This window comes from Sinocyclocheilus anshuiensis, unplaced genomic scaffold (assembly GCF_001515605.1).
Source record: "Sinocyclocheilus anshuiensis isolate Anshui unplaced genomic scaffold, SAMN03320099.WGS_v1.1 scaffold1142, whole genome shotgun sequence".
Lineage (NCBI taxonomy): Eukaryota > Metazoa > Chordata > Actinopteri > Cypriniformes > Cyprinidae > Sinocyclocheilus > Sinocyclocheilus anshuiensis.
The window spans coordinates 6,120-16,975 of NW_015536577.1; the positions used below are offsets into that span (position 1 = coordinate 6,120).

At 34.9% G+C, this 10,856-nt stretch overlaps 1 protein-coding gene across 2 annotated transcripts in view; it reads left to right on the top strand.

The window, feature by feature from the left end:
- Positions 1-964: 964 nt before the first annotated feature.
- Positions 965-10,856, top strand: part of LOC107702383 (dysbindin-like) — a 44,995-nt gene continuing 35,103 nt past the window's right edge. The window contains exon 1 of one of the 2 annotated variants that reach the window (XM_016504690.1): positions 965-1,210. In XM_016504690.1, coding sequence (XP_016360176.1) covers positions 1,168-1,210 — 43 coding nt within the window. In that variant the 5' untranslated portion in view covers positions 965-1,167. The remainder of the gene's footprint in view (positions 1,211-10,856) is intronic. The other variant, XM_016504698.1, reaches the window with a different exon arrangement.

Below are 10,856 nucleotides of genomic sequence, written 5' to 3' on the forward strand. Positions count from 1 at the left end.
CCTTTACAGAGACGTAACGTCGAGTTTGCCACGCAACGTCGTCTTTAAAAAGACGCACCTCTGAATGCTCCTTTAGGGAAAAAGCTCTTTTAGCGTGCTGAAGCGCACAGGGGAGATGGCCGCCTGCAACAGTAAATAGTAAAAAAACAAAAAACAGTAAATAACAGTATAGTTAACTATAATGTAACTAAAACCATTAGCTTCAGAAACCCTCCACCTTCCCCAGCTCCACCTGTATAGATCTGCTGCCGGTTAATTTCATGTATGTTATATATTGGGGTAAATATCAATGTATCAATGTATTAATATCAAAATATCAATGAAAACCATAATATTACCTCAATCATACTAAAATACATTGGTATTTTCTAACTTAAAATACACTATTTATAATACTACTTTTTTTAAATAGACATTGGGATTTATTGGTGGTTGATTTTTTGGAGGTCTCTTGAAATAAATTGGACTAACATTCTTTCCTGTCCGCTACCTTTGATGTCACTGTTAGACATCAGGATGATTAGTAGTGAAGGGTTTGGGACTGTGAGAGTTCTTTTGCTGCCATAATTCAATTAGCATTTTCATTGCGCTATTGTGCTACGATTTCAGAGTGATTAGTCACATGACATGTACAGCTCAGGTAAGTGGCTCAAATCTATGCCAAGAAATGAGCAAAGATTGCAGCAGGTTGCAGTGTGGATGTAAAAATGTGAACTAAAGGAATAGTTCACCTAAAAGTTAAAATTCTGTCATAATTTACTCACCCTCATGCCGTTTCAAACCTGTATAACTTTCTGTCTTCTGTGGAGTACAAAAGAAGCTCTTTTGAAAAACGGTACTCTTTCCTTTTATCTTCTGTGTTTTTCTAACTCTTCTATTCATGTTTCCATGCTCTATGAATGCAGTCTCTCTCTCCGAGCGGTTCCCCTCCTGAGATGCTGAGTGGTACATTCCTATGTACTCTCTGCTGCTCTGCCTCTCGGTCCACCAGACAGCCGAGTGCTCGCTGCACGCTGCACTGCTCCACAGCATCACTGGCCGTGTGTGTGTCGCTAACCCTCCAGTGCTGCTTGTCTAGACGTTCAGGATGTGTGGTGGGTGGCCTGTGCTGTAAACGACCAACAACACTCCGGTACTCCCACTGCAAGACTCGGCAGCAGCTTTGGGATGTCTTCCCCAGGATCCGCCAGCGGCAGCAAGAGGAATTCTTGTAAGTAGCATCTCTCTTTCTTTTACTGCTGATGCCTGAAGTATCTTCTGACCTGCAGTGCTTCAGTGACTCCGCATGGGTTGTTTAGAGATGTGCATGCTGGAACAGAGCAGCTGTTGATCAGGATTTCAGATAACAGTTGTTTACTGGACCCAAATGGAGGTTGGAAATTGTGGGTGGAATGATATAATGTCTCATTATTTTGGATGTTTGTTAATCACTCAATGGCTTTGTAATAATATGAACGAAAGAAAGTGAGACATAGATTTTTCCAGTACTCAGCAATGTGTTTTTAGGTCTAAATCAGAGGTTCTTTGCAATTGTTTTTGCTTCCGGATCCAGATTTTACACTGGACTTCAAGTGGCGAGCCATCATTAATATTTTATTTTTATTTTACCTTTATTTAATCAGGAAGTCTCATTGAGATTAAAATCTCTTTTACAAGAGAGACCTGGCCAAGGTAGCAGCCATACAGAAAGACAACATTTTAAAATACAACAAATACACATTAAAACAATATTTAAACATAATATCCTCTCAACAAAAACAATCACAAGCCTCCATTACCAATCTCCTTATGATGCTTTTAAATTCATCAATAGACACAAATTTATCAAGTTTTAGATCTTTTTGCAAATTATTCCATGCCCAGGGTGCATAATACAAAAATGCAGTTTTCCCCAGTTCTGTACAAACTCGAGGTACGTTAAAAAGCAAACACTTCGAAGAGCGTAGCTGGTAACTGCCCGAACGAAGACAAAGAAGGGTACAGAGATAAGCTGGAAGTTTACCTAACATTGCTTTATAGATAAAAATGTACCAGTGCTGTTTTCTATGCATGGTTAGTGATATCCAACCCACCATCTCATATAGAATGCAATGATGAGTACGGGATTTTGCATTTGTAATAAAATGTAATGAAGCATGGTACACTGAATCAAGGCTCGTTAAGATGGAGGAGGCTGCATGCTTGTATACTATATCACCATAATCAAGCACAGTTAGGAAGGTGGCTTCTACAAGTTTCTTTTTGGTATTAAAAGTAAAATTATATTTATTTCTAAAATAAGAACCAAGCTTCACTTTGAGCTTCCTGATTAGATTAGCAATATGTACATTGAATAAAAGCTTATCATCAATCAAAATGCCTAAATACTTGTAAGAAGATACTCTTCAATAATTTTATCATCAAATGTAAAAATACTAAGATTATCAAGTACTTGTGACTGAGCTTTTGAAAAAACCATAAACTTTGTTTTCTGTTAATTGTTTTCTGTGAATTCATGGGACCTAACAGTGTCAGTTGTGATGCTTCATTGCCAAATACTGTCCCGTCGCTTCATGGGATAGTAAAGTGTCCATCGAATGTGGTAATTTGGCCACTTTTAGAACAATATGAATTCAGAAATACTACTCTTTTGGCGTACTGTTTTCTGCATACTATATAGTATGGAAGCAGCATGTATCAAGTACTTGTGACTGAGCTTTTGAAAAAGCCATAAACTTTGTTTTCTGAGAATTTAAAATTAATTTTAAGCTCACCAGATCACCTTCCAATGACTGAAAAGCAGTCTGAAGCTCTTTCACCGCCTGTGTTATAGATGGAGCAAGTGTATAAATAATAGTATCATCAGCATAAAACTGTTTTTTTTGCTTGAATATCCTTACCTAAATCATTTATATAAATAGAAAACAAACAGGTCCCAAAATGGAACATTGGGGAACCCCTTTAGATATATCAAGAAAATCTGATCTAAATATATATATAATATAAATATAATATAAATATAGTTTACCACACTGAAACACTGTAGTTGGCAAAAACTGTGTTAATCTTCTTTTAAGTAAGGGAATGTCATGAAACCTCTCCTTATTGTCATCTGCCCAATTTGGCTACCTTCTACCAAATTAAGATTAATTTGCATCAAAATACAACAGAATTTGATTGGGTGCACAACCTTTGGCACCACCAAAGGTGTTGCTTACTCCTTTGTCGTCAACAATGATGGGAAGTATTTTGTCCATCTTTTAAATGTCGATTAGCCTATTTATTTTAGTTATGACAACAATGTATGATTATATGATTGCATTTCTTTATTAGCATTTAGCATTGTTTGTATTTTTTACCAGTTGAGAAGCGCTGCTCTAAAGCACTGTCGCTAGAGTCTTCAAGTCGCAGCTTTCTAGCTTTGTCCAGTGCTATTTTTTACAAGAAATTTTTTTTTGAATATTTCATTGCGTGTGAAGATGTTGGTGCGGTGGCGAGTGGAATAATAGCAGCATGTATGAGTCAGCGTGAAAGCTGTTTAAGGGAGAATCCTCAGGGGACGAACTTGAGTACTGAGTATTGATGAAACGCGGAGACACAGTGATATTGCACACACTTACATCAAAAAAAACTTATATTTCTATGTGCCGTTTTTCCACTGCCTTTGGGTATATTTGGCTTTCATGTTGATTAGTAGTGCAGGAGAGCTCTCTAAGTCTCGTTATTATGATGACCCCACCCATTCCTCCGTCCATCTCTCCTCCTCAAGATGTGATTTTCAGTCAAGGCTCTCTCAGACCCTGGAAACCTCATCTTTAATTACTCAAACCCCCTGCTCTCAACGACCCTCAAACCACTTTGGTTTCCAGTCAGCATCAGAGGTGATTGTTATTTTATCCCTTCAGTGTTTGGACACAAAGTACTTTAGCTAAAGCAAGTGTTAATCCATTCATTTGGATCTTAAAGAGATGGTTACCCAACAAATTTTAATTCAGCCATTTACTCAGCATCGTGTTACTTCAGACATGTATGATTTTCTTTTTAACAACCTCGTATTTCACAGTAGATCTGTCTTTAACGGTTTATACATTGTTGGTAAAAATCAATTGCCCATAAAGAAAATGAATGGGATTTTTATTTGTATTTGTCATTTGTCATTGAAATCAAATCTGCTACACAACACATGATGCATCATGTTTGAATGTATGGAACCAAGGGAATAGACGAAGAGCTGAATGAAGATGAATAATATGAAGAATGAAGATTTACATAGAATACTGATTTAAATTTGGTCTGTTCATCACATAAAATATTGTATGGCTTCAGAAGAATTGGAATATAGCACACGGCATACTGATAACTTTTATGGTGCTCTTTTGGTCCTTTCAGAAGCTTGATAGCCCCAGTCCTCATTCACTTTTATTGTATGAAAAACAGCTGTTTGGACATTCTGCTAAACTTCTCCTTTTATTTTACACTGAAGAAAGTAAGTCATACAGGTTGGAACAACATTAGGGTGAGTAAATAATGACAAAATCTAAATTCAGAGGTAATTGTTTCCTAACTAGGCTTTAGGAGATGCTCAAGTGAGAACTACTGTTGAACAGTCTTCGGTTGGATTTACACACAGCAGTTTTTGCTGACATCTAAAGCCAGCCAGTCAGTGAGATAACAGAGGTGCTGATTAAAGACTATTGAGTAGTATTCAACAGAGAGCAAGGCTCTAATCTCACTGTCTTCTCGTTTGTCTCTTCACTGCTTCATTTGACTTTATGCGTGCCGGGGTTACTTGCTTTTACATTAAATATTAACATTGTTTAAATTAGCATGCAACAGAAATGATTAGTGTCTTTCTATCAAGTTAATTTGTTAGTGTGCTGGTTGCTCTGTGTTCAAAAACTGCAATTATTTCATAAGGATAACATGGATTGGATTTGGAGGCGTGTGTGTGTGTGTGTGTGTTCTTTGAGGTTGAACAAAAGCAGTGAGGTAAAAGCTTGTTTACAGACATGTTTTTGACAGAAAGATGAAAAGTCCAGGTCGTTACAGTACTTAAGTATTTTTTGGGAGTATCTGTACTTTACTTGAGTTTTTATATTTCAGCCAACTTTTACTACTTACAAAGTTGTAAATTACACAAGTAGTTACAACTGTAACTTCTACGTTACAGCTCTTGAAAATATTATTTCCATAGGGGAACGACACATACAGTCATACTAGTGGCCATAAGTAAAATCGCTCCGGCTTTTCTTTCTCTTTCGAGCTGAAATGAATCTCAAGATATTTTATCATGCAGACATAAAGCCTCAGCTGCAATCTCTAAACGTCTTCAGTAAGAAATTAGCCATCCGGTTCCTGCAGCCCCTCCATCCACTCTTCCTGTGTCAGAATGAACAGATTGAAAGACTCCTAAAAACACCTTTGCTCATGTGCAAAAAAGTGTGCGGCTGCACGCACAACCGCGGATAATTTAATTTTCCACTCAAGTCGAGTCTGGGGTGTGCGATACAGCATCGTCTGCGATAATATTGTAAGTGCTGTAATGATGTGCGATCTGATATTATCAAGTATATCACAGAGAGTGCATGCACATGATTTATTAGTCTATTAAAACTCAAAATTCAAGGCATTCTAAATTGTAGGATTCATGATTCACTCATTAACACAGTCAAATGCTTTGTTCCTGAATGAATCAGTCGTTTGAATGAATCAGTTGAATCTCAATGACTCACTCATTAACAGTCACTTGCTGCCACCTACTGGCGGTTTTAATTTCACCATTCTACTATTTTGTTCATGTTTTAAATTATTTCAAATATCAGTATTCAACGTTTTACGTTCAATGTTTTAAAAACAAAACATTATTTATCCATCTGTAACTGCAGGTTAAATGCATCCATGTCCCCTCTGAGATACATTAAACTGTGTAAATACATCTAAATGCTTAAGATGCAGATTCCAGAAATGTTTTCTTATGTTGGAATGAAAGACACTAAGTACCAGATGAAGTGCTTCTTATTCTTACCCAAAAATACAAAATGGAAGAAAGAGTTAAAACTGAACACAAACTTGCTACTCAAGCTGTGTATGAACATTTTTTATATATATTTATTTGCTTCTTTTCCATTTTGCATTTACTTGTACTTTTACTTTCAATACTTAAGTAGGTTTAAGATTTAAAAATACTTTTCGTACTCAAGTACAATAAATATCGCATACTTTAAGACTTTTACTCAAGTAATATTCTAAACTGTGACTTCAACTTCTACCAAAGTCATTTTCTGGTTAGATAACTGTACTTTTAGTTGAGTATGGCTTTCAGGTACTTTATACACCATGTATATGTGATTGTCATGTTTACTATGACTTTTTGACTGTAATGTGACTGAATAAATAGAGAACTTGCACATCTATGGCCCTTATATCTTTATTGAGCACAAATATTGTCTCTGGCCTAGTATATAATTTTATGAGTCACACACTTTGTTCAGTGTTTTGTATGTCTTGATTGTCTTTAGATCACTAAGGTTGCAAAGCAGATCTGACTCACATTATTCATCAGTGGGTTGCCAGATCCTCTCAGATTATTATAGCGCTACCGTTATAATCAACAAATCTGTCTATGTTGCATATGTGCAACACAACACAACAAAACCAGAACACTCAATATAATGAACAAACCTGTCTTTGGAAATTTTGCAATGTTTGAAAATGCTAACTACAATAGCATTTAGTATATTGTAACCTAGCATAACTAAACTAGCATAGTAGTGTAATGCATCACTATGAACTACCTACTAGTACACGTTATGCACAGATACACATTTTAAACAGCAGAATGCTACATTTGTCACATTACCTTATCTTGTTGCATGTTTAATTCAGTAAATGACATCCAGTTATTTTGCCTTTTTAAACCAAATTTTGTGGAAAAATGTCTTAATGCTGCAATCTAATAATAATAAAGTCAAACATTGTCAAATAATAACAATCAAATAATGAGTCAAGAAGGATGTGATAAATATAATATCATTGGTTCATTCATAACACTGAAACCAGAGTGCAGCAGTCAGTTTCTGAGATAAAAATAAATAAATAAATAAAATCCCATTCATTTTCTTCATAGGGGGAATTGATTTGTTTTTACAATAACTGTTTAAAGGCAGAACAACTGTTAAAGACATACCTACTGTGACCCCCAACGCTGTTAATCGATAGTATATGCTTTTGTACAAGCCATCAGCCTGCATTATTTCAACAGATTTTTGAAATAATCGAGTTACCAGTGAAACCACATTACCCATGATTCTGCAGAGAATCTCCACCAATCAGAGAACTGAAACAAGTAAATCGCACAAAAAGAACTCTTTAGCCTGTCCATGAAGCACTACAAATGTTATAAATGAGTCTTCATATACTCTCAAACTACGTGTGTTTTTGCATGTTTTAGAATAAACATCAAATCTATTTTTCTATATGCATATTAGCTCTCCTTATTAGCTCTCAAGTTAATTGTTCTTTAAATTTAAACAAGTGAATTGTTTACATTTACATTTAATTGTTGTTTAAGTTGTCCTTGTTCTTTACATGAAGGGAGGTTAAATTTTAAACTTTACAACATTGCTACAGAAGCAGTCGTGATGGGAATACAGCGTTCAGTGTCATGCTGCATTACACATGTACAGTAAACAGTCGAGGGAGTTTGGCACAGCAGCACGCTCACATTCACAGAGCACCTGGTTAAACAGGTGCTCAGACGGAAAACAGCCTTGTGCTGCTCAAACTACTTAACCTCAGTGTGAGCAGTGAAGTGTGCTGACGGCGCCGGAGGTTGAAGGGGTATGTAAACATTTGGGAATAATAGATGTGGAAGCTCAGAACGAGAGCTGGAAGTAAAGGAGAGTACACAAAAGGAGGACTCGCTCAGAGGGAATTATTATATGTGTGTGAGTGTGCAGAAGACACACGTGGATGTCTAGATATAACAGTTGAACTGGGACTGACCCATATTCCATATGCAGCTTTATACTGTATGTAGGGAGAAAATAGAACTAATGTAAATGTGAATGAAGATGCTGTGCTGATTTACGTTTTGTTTCTGTGATGAAATAACATGAGCTATTAAGAGATATGTGTTAACAACAAACAAGTTGATTACAAGTCAAGTATTGCAAGTCAGAGTATGTCAGTAAGCCTTTTCTTTCTATAAGCAAGAATTTTCACTCAGTCAATCTGCAGTTCTTTTCGCTTGATCCGAACAGATAAATCACACACAGAAACTGAATTTCTGAGACAAACTTTGTGTTATTAAGCACTTCAGCCTCTGTATATTTAGTCAAATTGAGTCAAGCTCTTAAGGTGGCCTCCAAATCTTACAAATAAATTATATTTAAAAAAAAAATCATTTATTCGTTCGTTAGTTTGTTTGTTTTAGCTTTTTAAATAAAAATATCATTTTTATGAAAATAAAATTTTTTATTTTAAGTTTATCATATGATATCATATAATCATCATATTATTACTAAATCATATATTATTATTATTTATTATTGTTATTATTATTATTAGTAGTAGTAGTAGTAATATTTGTTTAGTTTGATACGATTTATTAACTTCATTTTGTTTTATTATATATTTTTATTATAATTAATTATTTAATTTACATTATTGTTATTCTATATATTTTTATTTATTTATTATACTGTTATTGTTGTCATTTATGTTTTGTTTTTAATAATCAAAAATCACATGCAGAAACTGAATTTCTGAGACAAACTTTGTGTTATCAAGCCCTTCAGCCTCTGTATATTTAGTCAAATTGAGTCAAACTTTTAAGGTGGCCTCCAAATCTTACTAATAAATTATACAAAATATATACCATTTATTGGTATGTTTGTTTGTTTAGTTTAAAAATATTATTTTTGTTATTAAGTTTATCATATTTATTATTTATTAATATATTTATTATTGTTGTTATTAGTTGTTTACTTTTAATATTATTATAATATAATTAAGTTAATTATTACTAATTATGATATAGTTGTTTTATTATTTAATATTAATTATTATATAGTTGTTGTTATCTGTTTTTTTTTTTATATTATTGTATTATTACATTAATTATTATTATTACTCATGATTTAGTTAGAAATGTGTTTTTAAATAGCCATGAATTCATGGGTTCCATGATTGTGATTTGCAAAATGAAATGGAAATGAAATATGGAAGATAAATTATCTAGCGTATGCTGGTTATTGTGGGCTGTAAATCTGTTTTTCAGTGCTGCTATCGAACAGGTCCAGACGTGATTAACTTGCTTGCTGGAATAATGCGTATAAACACTAGGAAATCAGTTATTTTGAATGACATTTCACACTAATAGGATTGTTTTGTCCCCTCAAACATTTGATGAACAAATCACTGAACACAGTTCCCATCTGGGACTGTCGAGAATGACTTATTCCAAGTGATCTGAAGTCAAGTTAAACCTGAAGGGTTTGGTGTATGGCAAGTCAAGCTGTTCTCAGAATAGTGAATCCATTCAAGTCTAAACCTCTGGTTCCCAGTGCAGGCAGATGAGACGAGACTAAGCCAGAACCCTGGGACCTCTGATTCTCTCATAGAGGTTCAAAGGAGAGACAATTCTGAGATGAGACGATTCTGTCCAATCTATCCTGAAGACATCACCCTGCTAGCCTCTTCCTATTCTTGTTTAACTTGCATGTTCTGTTTGGAGTATGAGAAACTCCATGACCCTTTAACTTCACATACATAATGACCTTTCTTAATTGTCTAAGAACTGATAATTAACTAAACTAACATGCTTCAAACACCTTCCACTGAAAGGTTGCATTGCTTTTGTATTTTTGTATTGAGTCTGAGATACCTGAGACATAAAAGAAAAATAAATGCAATGAATTTTCACATGCTATGATTTTCTGATTAATATACACACTGTACAGTACACTGCAAACCTTTTATGTTTATATAAAAAGACTGTAAAACTGTTATAGTGAAATCTGTTAATTGATTAACTGAAAGTTACCATCTCATATACGGTGAAAAACTGTAAATGGTTAATAATTACATTACATGTAATTGTACTGTAAAATACTGTCAAATTAATGTTTTTTGCAAATAAAATTGCTGTATAATTTACAGTGGACGCATCTCAAAAAATAAAATAAATAATTTTATGAAATATACAGGCAACAATATGCCATCCCATAATACCTTTGTCAAATGAAGTGACGAAGTGAAGTGTGGCCAAGTAGGGTGTCCCATACTCGGAATTTGTGCTCTGCATTTAACCCATTCAAGTAGTGAACACACACACACACACACACACACACACACACACACACACACACACACACACAGTGTGAGAGAGAGAGAGAGCAGTGGGTAGCCATTTTTGCTGCAGTATTGAGGGTGGAAGAGAGCGCTGTACATTCACTCCCCCACGACTGCCCCCCCAAATGTACCTTTTCTGAGGTAAATGGACACAGTTGGGTCTCTGGGACCTTAAACAGAAAAAAGCCAATTTTAACCAAACACGAGTGTCTCAGCTGAAGGATAATGACAGATATTGATGTGACCTGATACGTCTGACTACTGACCATACAGGCATTCTGCTGTCCACAAAAAAAAAAAAATATATATATATAAGGGAAATTCAGCATAAGACCACAGCAAATGTGCAAACATGTTATAATGTCATTAGCTTAATTTGTCTCAACAGAAGAATGCTGAGATACATTTTTTCCTTAATAGTCTCCAGTCCTGAGTGTGAAAGAGTAATCGTGCACACACACACACACACACACACACACACACACACACACACACACACACACATATATATATATATATATATA